Here is a 22,747-nt window from a genome sequence, read left to right on the forward strand (position 1 = left end):
ATTATCAACATTAACTACTTCTCCAAGGAATTACGGTCACATCACAATCCTTACCACAATTTCACACTTCAATATTCTATTGTTTTGAACTAATTATTGATCTATAACAGAAAAATTGAAGGGGATTTCATTCCACAGATCCACAAATGAGACGTGATACACAGGTTTAAAGCACAAAATATGACTCTCTTCCTTAAATTTTAACACTGGTAGAATAAACAACCCACTGCAAACAGCATGATTTTATTTTCACATATGCACAACTGTTCAAAAGTTTGGGGTCACTTAGAAATGTCCTGGTTTTTGAAAGAAAAGCACAAAAAAATTTGGTCCATTAAAATAACAAAATGGATCAGAAATACAGAGTAGACATTGTTAATATTATAAATGACTATTGTAGCTGGAAACAGATTGTTTTGAATGGAATATCTACATAGGTGTACAGGGGCCTATTATCAGCATCCATCACTCCTGTGTTCCAATGGCATTAATTGATCATTAGAAAACACTTTTGCAATTATGTTAGCACAGATAAACTGTTGTGCTAATTAAATCAGCAATAAAACTGGCCTTTAGACTAGTTGAGTATCTGGAGCATCAGCATTTGTGGGTTCGATTACAGGCTCAAAATGGCTAGAAACAAAGCACTTTCTTCTGAAACTCGTCAGTCTATTCTTGTTCTGAGAAATTGCCAAGAAACTGAAGAACTCGTACAACGCTGTGTACTACTCAAATCAAAACACATTTATTTATATAGCCCTTCGTACATCAGCTGATATCTCAAAGTGCTGTACAGAAACCCAGCCTAAAACCCCAAACAGCAAGCAATGCAGGTGTAGAAGCACGGTGGCTAGGAAAAACTCCCTAGAAAGGCCAAAACCTAGGAAGAAACCTAGAGAGGAACCAGGCTATGTGGGGTGGCCAGTCCTCTTCTGGCTGTGCCGGGTGGAGATTATAACAGAACATGGCCAAGATGTTCAAATGTTCATAAATGACCAGCATGGTCGAATAATAATAAGGCAGAACAGTTGAAACTGGAGCAGCAGCACAGTCAGGTGGACTACTCCCTTCACAGAACAGTGCAAACTGGCTCTAATCAGACTAGAAAGAGGAGTGGGAGGCCCCGGTGCACAACTGAGTAAGAGGACAAGTACATTAGAGTGTCTAGTTTGAGAAACAGACACCTCAACAAGTCCTCAACTGGCAGCTTCATTAAATAGTACCCACAAAACACCAGCCTCAACGTCAACAGTGAAGAGGTGACTCCAAGATGCTGGCCTTCTAGGCAGAGTTCCTCTGTCCACTGTCTGTGTTCTTTTGCCCATCTTAATCTTTTTTTTTATTGGCCAGATCTGGCTTTATCTTTGCAACTCTGCCGCGAAGACCAGCATCCCGGAGTCGCCTCTTCCAGGCCAGTCCTAAGATAGCTCACATGTTTGCTAATTTTGTCTGTTATCTAGTGATTACCTCCTCCCTCCAACTGTACTACGAACCTGAGGCACAGCAGATATGTAGTAGCCTGCCAGCTGGTAGGAGTCGATAACTGGGCTGGGCATGGTCCCGATTGGTGCCCAGCCTCTTCATGTACTTGTTACTCCCCTCCTTGCACTGGGCTAGAGCCACGTACAGCGGCTTGGTGGCCATGATGGGGCTGTTCATCTCGGTCACCTTTGTGATACATCATTGGATGGTTACTTATGATAAAGTATGGGTATTACTACCTTGGCACCTGTGATGGTGACGTAAGGGGCAAACTCCTTCCTGAGTTTCTCAAGTTCTTGACGTACAAATTGACCCACTGAATCAACACAAACCGCTTCTTCCAATTAATTTAGGTTAAAGACATTTTTCTTCATGACACAGGTGTGTGCATTTCCCCATAGTACCTGATAGTGGTGGAAGCATTCCTGTTTCATCAGCTTAAACTTCCGTTTCAGCTCCCCCTGTCGCGCAATCCTCTTCTGAGCACGGCTCGCGTACAAAACTAGACCAGGAACGAGTTCTTTCCCATTCATCTCCTCAACTGCCTAAAAGCATTCAAAGTCGACTCAAAAAGCCCAATTTTAAATGTCATGTTCCCAATTTTCACATTATAATGACATCATGCTGGTTGATGAAGAGATGACACATAAGGGAGCAACTTCAGGGTAGTATTGGTTTCCATAGTTTACAAATCCAAGAGACCGGCCCCTTTCTTACATCATCAACCACACACTGAGGGTCCTGCCTGGGATACCAAGAACAGAAAGAAGCCTATACAGTGCCTTCGAAAAGTGTTCAGACCCCTTGATGTTTTCCACATTTTGTTACGTTACAGCCTTATTCTAAAATTGATTAAATAAAACAAAATCACCAGCAAACTACACACAATATTCAATAATGTCAAAGCGAAAACAGGTTGACATTTTTGCAAATGTATTAAAAATAAAAACATACCTTATTTACATAAGTATTCAGACCCATTGCAATGAGATTCGAAATTGAGTTCAGGTGCATCCTGTTTCCATTGATCATCCTTGAGATGTAGCTACAACTTGATTGGAGTCCACCTGCGGTAAATTCAATTGATTTGATATGATTTGGAAAGGCACACACCTGTGTATGTAAGGTCCCAGAGTTGACAGTGCATGTCAGAGCAAAAATCAAGCCATGAGGTCGAAGGAATTGTCTGTAGAGCTCAGAAACGGGATTGTGTCGAGGCACAGCTCTGGGGAATGGTACCAAAAAAGGTTCACCTTCCAACAGGACAACAACCCTAAGCACACAGCCAAGACAACACAGGAGTGACTTCGGGACATGTCTCTGAATGTCCTAGAGTGACCCAGCCAGAACCAGGACTTGAACCCGATCGAACATCTCTGGAGAGACCTGAAAATAGCTGTGCAGTAACACTCCCCATCCAACCTGACAGAGCTTGAGAGGATCTGCAGAGAAGAATTGGAGAAACTCCCCAAATACAGGTGTGCCAAGCTTGTAGTGTCATACCTAAGAACAATCAATGCTGTAATCGCTGCCAAAGGTGCTTCAACAAAGTACTGAGTAAAGGGTCTGAATACTTTTGTAAATGTGATAAAAGTATTTAGTCAGCCACTAATTGTGCAAGTTCTCCCACTTAAAAATATGAGAGGCCTGTAATGTTCATCATGGGTACACTTCAACTATGACAGACAAAATGAGAAAAAAATCCAGAAAATCACATTGTAGGATTTTTTATGTAATTTATTTGCAAATTATGGTGGATAATAAGTATCTGTATTTTCAATAACAAAAGTTTCTCCATACTTTTATATACCCTTTGTTGGCAATGACAGAGGTCAAACGTCTTCACAAGGTTTTCACACACTGTTGCTGGTATTTTGGCCCATTCCTCCATGCAGATCTCCTCTAGAGCAGTGATGTTTGGGGGTGTGTTGCTGGGCAACACCGACTTTCAACTCTCTCCAAAGATTTTCTATGGGGTTGAGATCTGGAGACTGGCTAGGCCACTCCAGGACCTTGAAATGCTTCTTACGAAGCCACTCCTTCGTTGCCCATTCTCCCAATCTTCTTCTGGATCATCCAAATGCTCTCTAGCAAACTTCAGACGGGCCTGGACATGTACTGGCTTAAGCAGGGGGACACGTCTGGCACTGCAGGATTTGAGTCCCTGGCTGCGTAGTGTGTTACTGATGGTAGGCTTTGTTACTTTGGTCCCAGCTCTCTGCAGGTCATTCACTAGGTCCCCCCATGTGGTTCTGGGATTTTTGCTCACCGTTCTTGTGATCATTTTGACCCCACGGGGTGAGATCTTGCGTGGAGCCCCAGATCGAGGGAGATTATCAGTGGTCTTGTATGTCTTCCATTTCCTAATTATTGCTCCCACAGTTGATTTCTTCAAACCAAGCTGCTTACCTATTGCAGATTCAGTCTTCCCAGCCTGGTGCAGGTCTACAATTTTGTTTCTGGTGTCCTTTGACAGCTCTTTGGTCTTGGCCTTGGCCATAGTGGAGTTTGGAGTGTGACTGATAACAAGTTCAAACAGGTGCCATTAATACAGGTAACGAGTGGAGAACAGAGGAGCCTCCTAAAGAAGAAGTTACAGGTCTGTGAGAGCCAGAAATCTTGCTTGTTTGTAGGTGACCAAATACTTATTTTCCACCATAATTTGCAAATAAATTCAAAAAGAAATCCTACAATGTGATTTTCTGGATTTTTTCCCCCTCATTTTGTCTGTCATAGTTGAAGTGTACCTATGATGAACATTACAGGCCTCTCATCTTTTTAAGTGGGAGAACTTGCACAATTGGTGGCTGACTAAATACTTTTTTGCCCCACTGTTGTCAGTGGGGCATGTCCATGTCCATGTTCTTGATAAAAATGTTTCCAGCTCCAGACTTCCGTAGCCCTGGTAGGTCGACCCTTGAGGACCTCATAGTTCATCGTATCCAGAGCACATTCCGCAGAATTTTTTTTTTGAGTACACATCCACTGCATCAAACATCAGCTCAACACAGAAATGTCCATGAATAAACTAATATATTTAATTGCTTTAATCATTGGAATATTAATCAATTAGCAGGATTAATCTTGCCATCCAGCTGATCAAAGCAAATATCAAAGTCTACTTCAATGTAGTTGACCTTTGGAGTGGCTCTAGTTAGAGACAGACAAAGCTCTCATATGGTGTCAGTTACCATCAGCTTATGTCTATTTGTCCATGATTGATACGTAGTAAAAATCTGAATAGAAAAATATTACCATCAGTGGGCTGCTGGAAGTTGATGTAGGCTTATCCTAGGGACCTGCGAGTGATGACATCACGACAGACAAAGATGGACATGATGGGTCCAGCAGGAGAGAACTTCTGGTAGAGTATGGCCTCTGTGACATCAGGGTGCAGTTCCCCTATGTACTGGGAGGACAACGGGTATGATTAACCAGTGCTGTTCATCCTGCAAACACGGAGAGAGTGAAGAAGATAGAGACTGAAAATGGCAGACAACATAATACAAACTGACGTTGAGTTGGAGACTGTTTTGCACTATTTCATTGACTGCTATCTTATATGATGTTACCAAGTCTCTTACAGATTTAGGCTAGTTAGTTTATCTGACCTGGAACTTGAGACACATGGTCTGTCTCTTGGGTGGGGGTGGAAGGGGAGGTGTCACCTGTGGCACATAACGGAATTGACGAGCTGAGGATCAGAATGGCCTTTAAGGTTGCAGTGACACATCCGTAACCTGAGCGGAAACCAGATTGCATACCAGAGAGAAAACTATAGACATCAAGAAAGCCAGTCAGTTGATTATTGACAACTTTTTCCACCATGTTTGATAAACAGGGCAAAATAGAAATAGGCCTATAACAGATAGGATACCTTGATCTCCCCCTTTAATAAATAAAGGACTAACCGTGGCTGCCTTCCAAGCAATGGGAATCTCCCCAGAGAGAAGACAGGTTAAAAAGGTCAGGGATAGGCTTAGCGATGATAGGGACAGCAACCTTAAAGAAGGGTCTAAACCATCTGACCCATATGTTTTTTGGGGGTCAAGTTCAAGGAGCTCCTTTAGCACCTTGGACTCAGTGACCGCCTTTGTAGAAACTTTGTAGCGGGGCAGGGGAAAAAGAGGGAGCTGTCACCTTTGGCACCAGTTGTGAAACTGGGCTGCACTGGTTTTCCATCAACCCAGCTCGAATTTCAGAATTCCATTTGAGCCAGCTCAAACTTGGCCCTAATTTTAAATGCCAATGGAAACAAGGCTTTGGAGTCACACTATGGCATGTTGTGTGGTCCTCCCACTACAACTCTTCAGGAAAACGAGCTGTTTATTAGGCTACAGATAAATAAGGGCTAATAAATTATGAACTTCCCAGGGTGCTGAAAGTGCAAGGGAATTTGCTTGATGCTCCTTTCCAATAAAAATCAAAGATCTTATTCTGGTGACATGATCATCGATGCTTGGTACGCAGTGAGTTAAATTAACTACAACGTTCGTAGTTGAAACAGATTGCAGATTTCTAGCAGGTAGCATTCAAACGATTCTGTCATTTGTTTGAAATACAACTTGTTTGCTTAGCTACATGGCTTGCTAGCTATTTAGCAACTTACATAGATAGCTAGTTAGCTAACGTTAGTCTAATGTCAGCTAGCTAGGTACGGTCACTAGCCAAGTTGGCGGACTGGTGATTGCCATCAATTCCAGCATCACTAATGAAATCAAAATAAATTCCAGAAAATAGCATTTATAAATCTATATTATTAGAGAATGACTGACTGTTAGAGGAATTTTGATTCCTATATGTTCATTAACCAATTCAATTAAAAATTCTAAGAATTTGTAAGATCCTTATTTGCATAAAATGGACAGAGACCAGCCTTAAAAGTAATCAGTAGCATTTATTTCCGAGAGCTCTGCTCTTAATCACATGTTCATTAGGTTTTATATCACACATAGCGTCATAGCTTTTAATATGTGTCACGTTCTGACCATCGTTCGTGTGTGTTTTCATTGTTTTAGTGTTGGTCAGGACGTGAGCTGGGTGGGCATTCTATGTTGGATGTCTTGTTTGTCTATTGCTATGTCTGGCCTGATATGGTTCTCAATCAGAGGCAGGTGTTAGTCATTGTCTCTGATTGGGAACCATATTTAGGTAGCCTGGGTTTCACTGTGTGTTTGTGGGTGATTGTTCCTGTCTCTGTGTTTTGCACCAGATAGGGCTGTTTTTGGTTTTCCACATTTATTGTTTTGTAGTGTTCGTGTTTTTTCGTTTTGTCATTAAACATGAATCAAAGAAACCACGCTGCATTTTGGTCCGCCTCTACTTCACCCAAAGGAAACCGTTACAATATGTCCCTCCTCTTCTTGGACATTGTCTCTCTTCCTCTTGGACAATGACTTAGCTACTTTTCAATGCAATTCCAACACACACATATTGTTTCTTATGTTACCACATGTTACACAATCTATTGCAAGTCCTACGGTTTTTCCCCTCCCTGGATGGGGACCAGACATTTCTCCTGTTGTTATTATAATTATGTTATAATTGTTATAATTATGTTAATTAATGTTAGTTATAATTCCACATAAAATGTATACACTATTTAGTCATTATTGATAAAAATCCTCCAACACTGACCTTATTCAAATGCCCAAGGTGGAAACAGAGCGCAGTCAGATTACTTAATTTACAAAGTGCTGACCTATAAAAGTAGTTTTTTTTGGTCATTAAACTACAGTAGGGAACGCTGTTTGGGTCTTTGCGTGTCAAAAAGATACACGTCATAGAACACTATTTGACGCTTCAAATAAGCTTTTAAATTTGACACATCAAGTGTTAAGGGTTGTGTCATTCGAATCTCGTGTCAGGATAAATATGACAATGAGTCACCGATTGTATACTAGGTACTTTTTATTAGCTAAGCAATAAGTGGTAAATGCAATATATACGGGCTCTCTGTCACACCTCGCAGGGCAAACAGAGAACTGACTTGTTTCTGACAAAATTATAATATACTCTTTGACAGAAGAGGTTCCTGCTTCCGAGCCGGCCTGTCAGAGTAGAGACTGGGCGTGGTTTAAACTCACTCAGCCTATCGTTGATTGTTGGCGCCCGAGCTGGTCCCACCCGCCTAGGCGCTTCAGCGGTCAGTCGTTGTAGTTGTGTAGAATATCTATGCGCCCATGCTCGATACAGTTATCAGGCACCTGGCTCCTGCTATCTAACAAAATACCGTTTGTTCCCTACACTACGTTCTGTATGTTATTCTGTATTTTTCCCATCACGAGAAAGGCCCATGGCCCTGAAACTGTTAACAATGTCTCAAGTCAGCTATGTTGCATAACACATATACCCACACAAGCCAACAGCAAATAATATTCCATCACATATGATATGGTAACGGGCTATCGTGTATAACACAGAACCTCACACAAGTAACACAGTTATAGAATATTGTGTGTGCTGGATTTGTGTTAGCAAAGCACCACTATCAGTAGCACTGTCAAAGCTGCACTAAAAAAGTCTGCGAACACCCACAGTCCACGAACGATGCTAACTAGCTGCTTATGGTTTTAGCTATGGGCAACAGGAATAAGTAGATGGCTAGCTAGTTATTTTTCATAAACTTAAGTTCAGTTCCAATAGGCGAACAACAAGTGGCTACGTAGCTAATACTTACGATTCCTACATCATTGCTTAGAATATTGAAAATGACTGCAGTTTCAGGCTGGTTGCATTGACGCTAGCTAGGTACCAAGCTAAAGCTAGCTAGCTACTCTAGAAGTTGCTAATAACATCTGTATATATATATATATATATATATATAGATATATATATATATATATATATATATATATATATATATATATATATATATATATATATATATATATATATCTTATTCCAAATGCTCACACAAACGTTTTCCCATCTGGTCTAACAAATAATACCTTATTACCAACTCGGTATTGTAAACACACCGTTTGCCTGTGTTGTTCGCAGACTTTTTTAGTACAGCTTTGAGTGCTACTGATAGTAGTGGTGCTTTGCTAACACAAACCCAGCACACAACATTCTATAATAGAACTGTGACTTGACGTGTCAAATTTAAAAGCTTACGGACTCCTTAAATAGTGTTATTTGACGTGTATATTTTTTGACACTCAAAGACCCCAACGGCGTTCCCTTGTGAAACACCAACCTTGTCACTCCGTGGCCATGATAAACTATGTCGACGCGGCCCGAATAAATCTTCTGCGTGAAAAAGTAGTCCCGTACATTGAAAAGCTACATTCTGGGATTCGAAAAAACAGAAAATGTAAAAGTCCAACATTTGTTAAAATAAATGAGTGACAGGTGTATACATCACTGCAGCCTCGTCTCATATACTAGACGTAGCGTAAACGTAAATTCGTTATCCTAAATTAGAATACGTTTGGTACTGTATGGTTACATAAGACATATGGTTACTTTAGGCAAAAAAGAAAAGTAGGGTGGATGGGTGGGTGTATAAAAGGTTGAGAGTTTGAATCTCATAATTGTAGCTAATTAGCAACTTTTCAACTACACTTAACAAAAATATAAATGCAACATGTAAAGTGTTGGTCCCATGTTTCATCAGCTGAAATAAAAGATCCCAGACATTTTCAAAAAAGCTTATTTATCTTTGTTTACATCCCTGTTAGTGAGCATTTCTCCTTTGCCAAGATAGTCCATCCAGTTGACATGTGTGGCATATCAAGAAGCTGATTAAACAGCATGATTATTACAGAGGTGCACCTTGTGCTGGGGGACAATAAAAGGCCACTCTAAAATGTGTTTTTGTCCCACAACACAATGCCACAGATGTCTCAAGTTTTAACGGAGCATGCAAATGGCATGCTGACTGCAGGAATGTCCACCAGAGCTATTGCCAGAAAATGTCACCTCATGTTTCAGCATGATAATGCGTGGCCGGCCCCATGTCGCAAGGATCTATGCACAATTCCTGGAAGCTGAAAATGTCCCAATTCTTCCATTGCCTGCATACTCACCAGACATGTCACCCATTGAGCATGTTTGGGATACTCTGGATTGATGTGTACTACAGCATGTTCCAGTTCCCGCCAATATCCAGCAACTTTACACAGCCATTGAAGAAGAGTGGGACAACATTCCACAGGCCACAATTAACAGCCTCATCAACTCTATGCAAAGGAGATTTGTAGTGCTGCATGGGGCAATTGGTGGTCACACCAGATACTGACTAGTTTTCTGATCTGTGCCCCTACCTATTTTTTTAAAGGTATCTGTGACCAACAGATTCATACAGTATCTGTATTCCCAGTCATGTGAAATCCATAGATTAGAGCCTAATGTATTTTAAATTGACTGATTTCCTTATATGAACTGTAACTTAGTAAAATATTTGAAGTTGCATGTTGCGTTTATGTGTTCAGTATACTTACTACTTTTTTAGCTACTTTGCAACTACTTATATTATCTAACTCTAACCCTTGCCCTTATTAATGTAACTCCTAAACTTAACCCTAACCCCTAGCCTAGCTAACGTTAGCCAGCTAGCTAGAATTCATAACATATCATACGAAATGGGAGATGGAAATCCACAAAATTAATACATGCCATATGAAATATAGTCTATTTACTATATGTTATCTAGAATTGACATACAGAATAATAGAAAATGCTCAGAGACCAGGTTGATAATTGGCAAAAACCAATGATTGTACAATAATGTACTTTGTAAATACTGTTGAATAATAAAGATGACATTCTGCCTTTAAAAAAAATCTTAAACACAACCGTATTTCACTTGGACTTTGACAGTTTACAAATTATTACCTAAGTGAAACTGGGATGTTTTTTGCAAGATAAATATTTAATCTATAACCTGTTTTCCCAATTTCATTAATAGCTACTTTTAGCTATTCTAACTTTTGACAACCATGTGCCACTGTGAAAATAGACTGTCTCAAGCTAGGTTTCCACCCAATTGGCAACAGATTTTCATAACAATATTATTTTAAAAAACAATTTGATGTTTCCATCAAATTGACATGCGTGATGACGTAGTACACAAAAACAACTTGACTGTTAAATTCCCATGTACCAAATAAAGACTAAAAGTTGAATGGGTTTCCATCTAATTATTAAGTTCACTGATGACTTTGTCACAAAACATTTTCAGCTATATTGTTCTGGCGCGTGTGCTCTAAACAGCTCGCAGATACAGTGCAAGTAGGATAGCCTATACTACATTAAATTTGCATTTGTCAAAAGGCAGCCAAGCATCAACCATCATGTCTTTCCTGGGTCAGTGGGAGTACCACACAACATATCGTGAGACTGCAAGTTTACTTCGATATAATGCTTTTGTCGATATTAATGTATAAAAGCATTTCCATCCACATCTCGTACAATCAATTTTACCGACACAAAATGAGCCCTCCTTGTCTAGCATATTTTGTTTTGTCGACATTTGGAAAGTCAAATCAGCTGTTTCCATCAGGCCTGTCATTAAAACCAATTCTCCAACATGTACTTTAATCACATGAAAAGGTTTAATAGAAACCTGGTTATAGGAGCACATTTTTGTCAAGAAAGAATACTGGTCAGTAAAAACAAAGCAAGATAGCCTGTTCCACATTTTATTTATTCAGATAAAGATGAGAATTGACTCTAAGAAAGCAGACTGGCCGCTATATGTAGATGAGTGTCTTACTCTATGTGGGATGTAATGGTTGTGTTGATATTGTGAATTTGTGACACTGCTTCTTACTTGGGTTGTGGTATGAGTTGGCTCTCCAATCTGCTGCTTCACAATAAATTGTACAGCAATGGCTTCAGAGGCTTATGTTCAAAGCAGTAGAGTTTAGGGGCATGAGAGCAAATTATGACATACCTTACAAACCATAGAACATACATAACAAATATGTTGAGATTCTAAGAGAGAATAGAAGACGGTCTAAGCTTAATTTCAACTTCTTGGCAGTCAAACAAGCGACATGAACATGTCTTCCATTTTGAAGTGTCTAATAGGAAACCAGGCACAGAAACATTGGAGAAAACAACCGCTTTAAGAGGAATATTTTGCAAGCAGGGTTGATACAGTGTGATAAGACATTTTTGAAAAAACGTTCAGTTACTTTAGGTTTTAAAGAAAGATAGTCAATCTTGCAAAATACATGGAACATTTAAGCACATACAATTTTCATTGTATTGAGTTCAAGCAGCGCTTGATCTTGAACATTGAGTTATACCATTAGGACAATAATCCACTTTGTTCAAAAAGAGTTCTGCCTTTCATAAAGCCTAATACAATTCTGGTGGAATGTCTTATAATGGGGAAATCTAACATGGCGAAGTAAGGGGTCCCTTAATCAAACCTTGAAATTGTGAAAGTGATTATAGAGCAAAACGCCCAGATGCCAGTGTCACAATACAGCCTGCCTCCTTTCTGTATGAGCACACAGCAGAATTGCACTGTTAGTTAAATACAGGATTGTACTGTCTGAATTTTAAAAGCAATAGTGATGTGGGGAAGAAAATATAACACTTAGCATCACAGCATTGGTGAAAATTAACTGCCAGTTTAATAACCATACGTTAAATCTGCAATACCATGACAAATCACAAAAAAAAATGACCGTAACAAAATATGCACAACCAGCTAGGTGGAACAAAGGAATTAAGGACGATTAGAATTAACAACCCCCGCCCCCAACAGTCAGTCATTCACACACCCAATTTAGCGCACACACACACAAAAAAAACAACTAAATAACAGCAACATGGACTCGCTACTCAATAGAACCACATTATTTTCACAAACAAAATGACAACCTGGACATTACCCTGTCGCCTCAGTGACCTGAGAGGGATAAACTAGTTGGTCAGGAACAATTCCGGCTGCTTGTCATACAGAGGGGGGAGGGGTTGATGGAGTGGAGGTGGATGTTTATAAGCTGTTTGTGTTTAAGAGTGTAGATAGATTAACAGTGCAATTCCATTAGTTTTCCCCTTCTCCGGTCTCTCCCTCATCTCCCTGGTTTTCCGATGTCCACAGCTGCAAAAAAAAAGAAGTTTGTTACATTATACTCCCCAAACCTGAATTTGGTATCTTCTACACCATGCCATAGAAATGAACAAAACATATGCATGTAACTGGAAGCATCAATGGGTTGACTTGAAGCAATTACATTAAGAGGAATTGGTGTCAAGCCATTTAATAATTATACAAAAAAAGAAGAAAGAAAAGACTTACAGTCAGGTTGTCCCTTAGTAGTTGCATGATCAAAGTACTGTCTTTGTAGGAATCCTCATTTAAGGTGTCGAGTTCAGCGATGGCTTCATCAAATGCCTGTAAAAGAAGAAATTACACTAAGAATAGAATGCTAAATTGCCACCAGTTATTCCAGTACACAGCTATCCCTTTGCTATACAAATGCACTAAGTTATTGTCACGCCAGTCATTTGTTAAAATAGTGGTATGCTGAAATAACTGCAGGATGGGCACATTTTTAGATCCAATTTCATGTTTGCAAACTGAGCCAAAGTGCCTTCTTACAAATGCAGAAACTGGCAAGATAAGACATGTCACAATGGCTCTGCATTCTTTGAGTGAAGCACTTTTTTATTGTCTTGGGGGTGAAAGCTGAGGCGGCATGATTTGGCACTTGAAGTCGCTCTCTCACCGTCTTGGCCAAGGTGCAGGCCTTCTCAGGGTTGTTGAGGATTTCATAGTAAAAGACAGAGAAGTTGAGGGCCAGGCCGAGCCTGATGGGGTGTGTTGGCTGCATCTCCTTCTTGCTGATGTCGAAAGCATCCTGGTATGCCTGCTGGGAATTATCCACTGTGGCTTTAAAAGCAACAAGGGAGAGGATGAATTTGAGCACTTAGTGTGTAGCAGTACAATTCATCACATCTTTAGGGAATATTTTAACATATTCCTCTATCCAGACATCTGATCCATTAGCAGTCATTATGTGATTTGGTGTATTTCATACAACTAAATAAACTATGTCTTGTTTACTTACTCTTTTTTGCATCCCCAGCTGCTACCTCAGACAGGTATCTATAATAATCGCCTTTCATTTTCAGGTAGAACACCTTGCTCTCAGCTGCAGTGGCATTGGCAATCAGGTACTTGTCAAGAAGTCCCTGAAAGAGAAGACAAAAATTATTGAAATCAGCATACCTACCTAGAGAGAAATGTAAAAGTTATATTTCAGAGGGTGGACCACAACAGTTCTTACCAGCACATCGTTGCAGATGTCCTGCAGCTCGGTTTCAATCTTCTCCCGGTACTCCTTGGCCATGGCTTGCTTCTTCTCATTGCCCTCTGTCTTTTGCTCAATGCTGGAGATGACCCGCCAGGATGAGCGGCGTGCCCCCACAACGTTCTTGTAGGCCACCGACAGCAGGTTGCGCTCCTCATTGGAGAGCTCCCCACCCTGCTCCGTCACAGACTTCATGGCCCCAGCCATATCGTCATAGCGCTCAGCCTGCTCAGCGAGCTTGGCCTTTTGTACCAGGTCGTTCTTGTCCATTTTTCAGTCTGTGAGAAAAAAAAGAGTGCAGAATGTTAGGAGTGTATCGAAATAGTCTGGTGGGCCTTTTTCTCATATCTGTGCAGATGAAGGAAAGGACTATTGATATTAGATATACCTATAGCACCCTACATATGACTAGTCAATTACAAAATTTATTCAAACTGCTGAGAGGTGACACAGGGCAGTAGGTTAATCTAACTGATTAATGTTCATGTTCCTTCTCTTGGTTTTTAGATAGATTAGGCCATTCTTATGAATTAATGTCTAGGGGACTCTGATATTGCCTACTTTCATATTACCAGGACTAAGGCCATTTGAAATATAGATAAATAAGTGATTTCAGTGATTTGCGCCATGATTATGCAATTTTCTATGAATTTGAATGATTGCATTTGAATGTTAGCTAAAACAGGTAGCTATGTAGAACTACACTTAGCCTTAATGTTTTACTGGTGCATGGCCGCCATTGTAAGAGTTCCATACAACTAGGCATGGTGGTGTGTTCATGTCCTGAATGTGTTCTTGCACGCAAGCTTGTACTAGATAGTAGTGGCAGTAATGCGTAGTGGGGCCGTAGGGCGGCACCACTCACTACACAACTTGTAAGACTACATGCATAAAATTGCTAACCAGGGATGTATATTAATGGGTCAATAATTTCATCAATTTAGCAAGCTACCTTTACATATCGTTGAGTTATCTAGAAGCTAGTTAACTTTACTACTGCTATCCAATTCTGACAGAACAATCAATCGACATTAATAACCTTTCGATGTGTCTTCACCCGCCCCTAGCTAGCTACCCCGTTTGAAATCAATAAATATAGTAGCTAATTTCAATAAATAAATATATAGGACGGTTAATGTCGATTGGTGTATGTATATATTAACTACCTAACCTCTTTAGTGGGGCATATATGTTATGTATATTGTTTTGCCATCTAGCGTTAACGTGTTGGTTATTACTAGCTAACGTTAGCCAATTTAATGCGATATTAAAACAACGATGGTTGAATGGCGGGTCATTTGCTAGCTAGTTAACGTTGCGGTAAGAGGCTTGATGTAACTAACTTTAACTCGCAAACGGTAACGTTGGTTACTATCCTTGTCAAACGATATAATTTAAAGTAGTTGACTAGCTGGCTTAGACATATGTGTTGTTATTGAATCAAAACAATTATCCGGCTAACGTTGCGGGTCAGCCGCAAAGGCCTGTGTTCTGCCTGTAAGACGCTAGCTATAGATGCTAGTCGACAGCTAGCTGCAGCACACCACCTCAGAATAGTGGAGGTCGGTCAAATGGCTAGGAGTAGCTAGCTAGCTAGCTCTAAATACGATGTCTGCGGTTATCGACTTTTCGCATGTCCATTTCAGTAGGAATAGGTCAATGGTTATTTTACACTACGATTTAGTTCATGTTACCCGCTTTATCAGTTATAGCTGATAAGTTAGCTAACCATTTTCAATTCGCGTACATGGCCTAGCTAGCTAGTTTGGCAGGAGCTCAGTTAGCTTACTAGCCACCTAGAAAACAAGTCCTTGTTCAGCACACTTCACCGAGGAGCGTTGTATAATTAAAGTTAGCGAGCTAGCATGATGGCTAACGACTATAATTACACCGAAACGGATATACTGTGTAATATTGAACACACGAAATAAAAACATAAGGCAAAAATGAACTTTTCTCGGGTCCCGAGTATACAAACTCACAATTTTTACGGCTCTAATTCCTGCTTTTTCTCTGGACAATGCAGCCTCCGTCCTCAGTGTCTCTCCTCGAATCGTTCAGGGCAGTACCACTTCCGCTACATTGACACTTCTGTTTCCTTTAGCTAGCTAACGTTAGCTTCATGTCAACAAAATACTTCACGCTATAACAGACATGATATCGATTGGGTTTAATCATTTATATTCAGCTACCTCAACCCCTTATTTAAACCAGGACAATGCAGTGTGTTTTGGCTAGTAAGAGGAACAGCTATACACATACAGTATCTTCAAATTAGCACTGATTGCAATGCATGTTGGATGCACCTGAACATATGAAGAAATTATATTTCCCTATTACTAATATAGTTGGAGGACAAATCTCATCACAGCGTTGAAATATTGTTGAAGATAGCGTGAAAAACAAATGCACTTGGGCAGTGTTTTAAGATATGCAAAGTTCAGGTGTGTACTTGCACTATAGATGGGCTTTGCTTTCAAAATCCTATATACTGGAATACTTTTTCTCTACTCAATGCAACGTGCAGTTGACGATCAGGACATTTTACAGTGAGTATGTTGAGCCAGAATGAGCCAACATGACTCAAAGCTAAATAGACATGCTTTGGAATGAAGATGAGCAGAGAGAGTAGTGTTCAGTATCTTACAATGACTTCCTTTCAAACAATACAGCTGACTCATACATATGTACATTGCATTAATGCAGTGCTGTTCATCAGTTTTTTTTGTTTTGTGCATGCATTCACATGCCCCAAGTCATTGCATGTATCAGGGGTCCATAATGCCCAACTTCCATTCATATACATTATGAAGAAAGTAATGAATTACCCTTCCCCTTCATTACCTCCAAAAAACACACATCTAGTCATTGAAAATGTATTGGATTTATTACACATTAAGTGGGAAATGGGTTCCTTTTCCATCTCTTTGATATTTCAAGTAGAAATCGTGCACCAATATTGCATTTTAAAACCTTGTTATATGAAGTACTCTTTAATTTAGACAACACGGAAAATTCAATAAATCTAATTTTTAATATGAATAAAGACTTGCTGAAGTGCCAAAATTCAGCATTTTGATATGTCGCTCCATCAACTCTGTGTCACCTCTTAACCCCAAAATGTCTCCAAGTGTCACACCTACTCCCTCTCCAATGCTTGACGTCAGCGGTGTATTAACCACCGGTCTTGGCACCATCATTACGCACACCTGCTCACCATCGTTATTTATCCCTCAGTACCTCAGTCAGTATTGGTTTTGTACTTTATTTTAAGGTCAACCCTGTTACGTGAACTGAATGCTTGCTTTAATATGGTGAAATTGGACATCTAATAGTGAAATGCTTGTAAGCTTTTTGCTACACCTGCAATAACATTTGCTAAATATGTGTATGTGACCAATACAATTAGATTTTTATTCATAGTAAAATCATGGGAGCTGGTTCTACTATATTTGGCCATTTTCTGGTGTTTTGTGGAAGAACACTGAGCAGGTCAAGCATAACATGTCAACCCTGTTACCCATGGATAGGCTAGAACTGTTTTAATAATTTCATTTTTTGTGAAGCTTGCATTTAATTGCCACTCCCTGTTGCACACAAGCTTCCTGTCACAAGGGGATTTATGGCTGATTTAAGATGAAATTGTCAACCCTGTTACTTTATGACACTTAATAGGCACTTTTTTATTTATTTAACTTTAAAATGGGAAAACGATTTTTTTTTTTACAAGTGCTCTGTATGACAATGTTATAATTAGGTGAATTCAATGTTGTTGTTTTTTGCCAACTTATACTTCTCAAAAGGCATCGAATTGGTGGAACGACTCCAGTATTTACACACAACAGTTCTACAGAATGTTTATGTGAGATAATGGCAGACTATCTGACCACTGTGACTGATAGAAAACTGAGGAAAACATTGACTAGGTACAGACTCAGTGAGTACAGTCTGGCTATAGAGACCGGTCGTCACAGACAAACCTGGCTGCCCAGAGAGGACAGGCTGTGCTCACTCTGCTCCAGGGGAGAGGTAGAGACAGAGCTGCATTTCCTATTACACTGTGACAAATATTCAGACGTAAGAAAATATTTCTTTCCCCAAATTATAATTCAATACAAAGAATTTGAAACTATAAAAGATGAAGAAAAAATAAAATATTTATTGGGTGAAAAGCCAAAATGTGCAGTTTTGGCAGCCAAATATGTTTCCCCCTGCCATAACCTGAGGGACAGCCAGTGAAAAGTGCAAAGTAATGTCAATAATATTTCCCATCTTGTTTTGTTTTGTCTTTCATACCATGTCATGTGTCTTCTCAGTCATGTTGACACTGGTCTACTACCACTGCTTTAATGTATTGTTGTTGAAGTTGTTAATGGTCCATGTCCACTATGACTATTATTATTGCTGTTGGTCCCACCATTTATTTATATATAAATACATTTTCATTTTATTTTTCGATATGTATACTTTGACAATGTAAGTAATAATGAACTTGCCATGTCAATAAAGTCAATTGAATTGAATTGAATTAATGGACCAGTTTTTCTAACACCTGTCCCACGTTGATTTAGTGCTGTCGATCATGAATCCTGACCTAAAAGGAGTCATTATCAGTGATGGAAAAACTGCTTGAAATTATTGATCACAGTAAAAATTAAAAAAAAGACAAATGCTAAACTAAATATCAGTGGGTGAAATACTTAGCTAAATATCAGCGGATGAAATGGGGGGTAGATTAAAGAAACAGGAATAAAGTGAATAATTCTGAAGTGAGGAGTCTTTCCGTAGTCAATCAAAAGTGCAGCATTGCCACCAGAGGGATCAAAAGCATTGGATGAAGTTGTCTTATTTTGGTCCCACCACCTGTCTCTCTTCATGTAAAAGACCAATGGTACCAAGATTGCAGACTCCATGAATAGCTGTAGAGAAGAGAAATAGCAAAAGTACCGTCATTGGCATCCATCAGAAGTATCAACGACATGAGATAAAACGTTTTATTACTCCGATGCCCAAAAAAGTAGGCAGCTTGAGGAGTATAATTGAGATCCACACACCTTCAATCCCATTTGCTTCCTCTGATCGTGCTTAGGGTCCGCTGCCCATCACCTGGCTCATAGTGGCTGGGGTGCCTGTGGAGAGATGTCGTTAGGAAAAAGAGTTGAACACGTGCACATCTTTTGTACCGATGTGTGATATCCTAGTTTGACAAGGAAAAGAGTCTAATCTACACACAATGTAGGTAACTCCCCATCCTAAAACTCTAGAACCTCATTGTAGATAGGAGTAGCCATGCTAATGGCTTGGCCAGGAAAATAAGGCTTGTAGGAGAGCCCTTCTCTCACTGTGACCCCAGTAAGGGGCTCACAGTACCCTGTCAATAAGGAGAACATGTAGTCTTCTCCTTCATGTCTGCAAGGACAGCCAGAGGCAGATTATAAACCGTGCCCACACTCATAAAACACATATTTCTTCAGATTTGTTGAATGTGCTCCAATCCGGTGTCCTTTTTCTATCCCCACGGTCTGCATTCCATTCACCTCTTTAACGCATCTATTCCCATTTTCTTTGTTGTTGTCAGGGTTTTGTGTGAGTTTGTTTTATATATTACAAAAAGGTCCATTTGTATTTGTCATTAGTAGTTAAAAAAGCTGAATACTCAATGTTGGAATGTATGCTTTAGTAACAAGTCAGTTGATCTCACCTCTTCAGCAAGCACCTTGACTTCAGTCTCTATGTGGGAGACTCCTACAAGATTTCAGAAGGCCATGCATTCCATACTGACAGGCAGAACACACCTGCTTTTACACCTGATATCCACATCAAATACTGTAAAACAAAACAAATCCAACATGTTTTTAACATCCTCTCACATGTGATAATAACATAAAGGAGGTGAAGTAACCTGGCATGATCAAGAGATGAAAGCATGCTACTGTAAGTCTATGGATAAGATGGTGGACGAAGCACCCGATCTGAAGATTTCACAGACTGGTGAAGCATCAGAGCAATACTGGCCCCTCCTGTGGTCAACACACCCAATGATGATAGGGCCACCTTCTTTCCTCTGGACAGACTGGCAAATTACATGTTGCTTGCCTGTGGAAAAGGTGAACAAAAATCCAGATGCATCAAACTGGGACCGAGAAACTGGAAAACAGCTTCTATCTCAAGGCCATCAGACTGTTAAATAGCCATCAATCTGTCGTTCTGCCCCTGAACAGGCAGTTAACCCACTGTTCCTAGGCCGTCATTGAAAATAAGAATTTGTTCTTAACTGACTTGCCTAGTTAAATAAAGGTAAAATAAAAATAAAAATAAAATCACCAGCGCCTTAGAGGTTTCTGCCCTATATACATAGACTTGAAATTACCAGGCACTTTAATAATAGAACACAAGTCACTTTAATGTTTACATATTTTGCATTACTCATCTCATATGTATATACTCTATTCTATTCTACTGTATTTTAGTCTATGCTGCTCCGACATTCCTTGTCCAAATATTTACACTACCGTTCAAAAGTTTGGGGTCACTTAAAAATGTCCATGTTTTTGAAAGAAAAGCAATTTGTTTGTCCATTGAAATAACAGAATTGATCAGAAATACATTGTGGACACTGTTAATGTTGTAAATTACTATTGTAGCTGGAAACGGCTGATTTTTTATGGAATATCTACAGAGGGGTAGAGGCCGATTATCAGCAACCATCACTCCTGTGTTCCAATGGAACGTTGTGTTAGCTAATCCAAGTTGATCATTTTAAAAGGCTAATTGATCATTAGAAAACCCTTTTGCAATCATGTTAGCACAGCTGAAAACTATTGTCCTGATTAAAGAAGCAATAAAACTGGTCTTCTTTAGACTAGTTGAGTATCTGAACTATGAAGGCTATTTCTTGCGAGAAATTCCCAAGAAACTGAAGATCTCGTACAACGCTGTGTACTACTCCCTTCACAGAACAGTGCAACCTGAATCTAACCAGAATAGAAAGAAGAGTGGGCGGCCCCGGTGCACAACTGAGCAAGAGGACAAGTACATTAGAGTGTCTAGTTTGAGAAACAGACACCTCACAAATTCTCAACTGGCAGCGTAATTAAATAGTACCCACAAAACACCAGTCTCAACGTCAACAGTAAAGAGGCCACTCCGAGATGCTGGCCTTCTAGGCAGAGATCCTCTGTCCAGTGTCTGTGTTCTTTTCCCCATCTTAATCTTTTCTTTTTATTGGCCAGTCTGAGATATGGCTTTTCTTTGCAACTCTGCTGCGAAAGCCAGCAATGACGACCTACACCGGCCCAACCTGGACGACACTGGGCCAATTGTGCGCCGCCCTATGGGACTCCCAATCACGGCCGGATGTGATGCAGCCTGGATTCGAACCAAGTACTGTAGTGACGCCTCTTGCACTGAGATGCAGTGCCTTAGACTGCTCGGGAGCCAAATGTCCCTAATGTTTGATAGTCCAGTTTTCAGTTAGTTAGGGGAAGATTCTATCAATGTTAGCAAAAACCTTCTCAGAACCTTTTTAGCATGTTGAGGTGTGAAAGTTAGTAGAACATTACCTTAATGTCAAGCAGTAGTTTAATGTTCTTGACACGTTTTCATTGCAAGAACATTTGTTTCCAGGTTTCTGAATGTTTAGGAGAATATTCCATCAATGTTCCACCAAACATAAACAGAATACGATTGCCATGTTCTCCGAATATACAGTACAATATTAATGTTCTAAACACGTTTCATGGGACGTTGAAAGAACATTCATGTGTCCAGTTTTCTGAGGGTTAGGAGAATATTTCATCAACGTCCCACCAAACATACACAGGACATGGTTTCCATGTTCTCACAATATTAGATATTAATGTTGTAGACACGTTTCATGAGAACGTTGCAAGAACATTCCTGTATCCAGTTTTTGGAGTGTTAGGAGAACATTCCATCAACATCCCACCAAACGTCCCACCCAACACGGTTGTAAGATATTGTTACTTTGGAAAGTTGCAAGAACAATTCTGTGTTCCAGTTGTCAGGGCGTTGCCTGATGATCATGAAAATGGTTTCATTACACACTACGGCTTATTACAGTTGCCAGGCCCATCAAGGTCCTAAATTGTGAATCACTTATCCATTCACAGCTCTTTTTGTCTTTTAGCAAGGGACACTCACACACACACAGCTTTTATAGTGTTTTCAACTTACAGTGCCTTCAGAAAGTATTCATGACTTATTGCACATTTTGTTGTGTTACAGCCTAAAATTCAAAATTGATTAAATATGTTTTTCTCTCTTACCCATTTACACACAATACCCATAATGACAAAGTGAAAACATGTTTTAGACATTTTAGCACATTTCTTGAAAATGAAATACAGAAATATTCATTTGCGTATGCATTCACACCCCTGAATGCATGTTATGAATGCAATGCTATGTTAGAATGACCTTGGCCAGTGATTACAGCTGTGAGTCTTTTGGGGGTAAGTCTATAAGTGCTTTGCACACCTGGATTGTACAATATTTGCACATTAGTAGTTGAAAAAATTATTCAAGCTCTGTCAAGTTTGTTGTTGATCATTGCTAGACAGCCATTTTCAATTCTTGCAATATATGTTCAAGCCGATTTGAACTTAAGAAAAATATGAATGCAACATAAACTCCTCTCACTGTCAACTGCGTTTATTTTAATGTGTAAATATTTGTATGAACATAACAAGATTCAACAACTGAGACATAAAATGAACAAGTTCCACAGACATGTGACTAACAGAAAAGGAATAATGTGTCCCTAAACAAAATCAAAAATAACAGTCAGTATCTGGTGTGGCCACCAGCTGCATTAAGTACTGCAGTGCAACTCCTCCTCATGCACTGCACCAGGTTTGCCAGTTCTTGCTGTGAGATGTTACCCCGCTCTTCCACCAAGGCACCTGCAAGTTCCCAGACATTTCTGGGGGGAATGGCCCTAGCCCTCACTCTCCGATTCAACAGGT

General features: G+C 39.8%; 1 protein-coding gene and 1 long non-coding RNA gene across 2 annotated transcripts; both read right to left on the minus strand.

Annotated features, from left to right (window-relative positions):
• Window positions 1-724: 724 nt before the first annotated feature.
• Window positions 725-8,867, minus strand: LOC149980911 (uncharacterized). The gene is made up of 2 exons (XR_016483258.1): window positions 8,684-8,867; window positions 725-4,891 (listed from the first exon to the last, which is right to left on the minus strand). It is a non-coding gene; the product is annotated as an uncharacterized LOC149980911 (long non-coding RNA).
• A 2,248-nt stretch (window positions 8,868-11,115) lies between these two features.
• LOC110531955 (14-3-3 protein beta/alpha-2) lies at window positions 11,116-15,827 on the minus strand. Its single transcript, XM_021615501.2, has 6 exons — window positions 15,743-15,827; window positions 13,737-14,038; window positions 13,518-13,641; window positions 13,176-13,339; window positions 12,746-12,841; window positions 11,116-12,547 (listed from the first exon to the last, which is right to left on the minus strand). Exons 2-6 carry the CDS (start codon window positions 14,028-14,030, stop codon window positions 12,491-12,493), a joined length of 735 nt encoding a protein of 244 aa, XP_021471176.1. The 5' UTR covers window positions 14,031-14,038; window positions 15,743-15,827; the 3' UTR covers window positions 11,116-12,490.
• Between the last annotated feature and the right edge of the window lie 6,920 nt (window positions 15,828-22,747).

Source organism: Oncorhynchus mykiss, chromosome 9, assembly GCF_057628025.1.
Source record: "Oncorhynchus mykiss isolate SJ-2025 chromosome 9, ASM5762802v1, whole genome shotgun sequence".
NCBI lineage: Eukaryota > Metazoa > Chordata > Actinopteri > Salmoniformes > Salmonidae > Oncorhynchus > Oncorhynchus mykiss.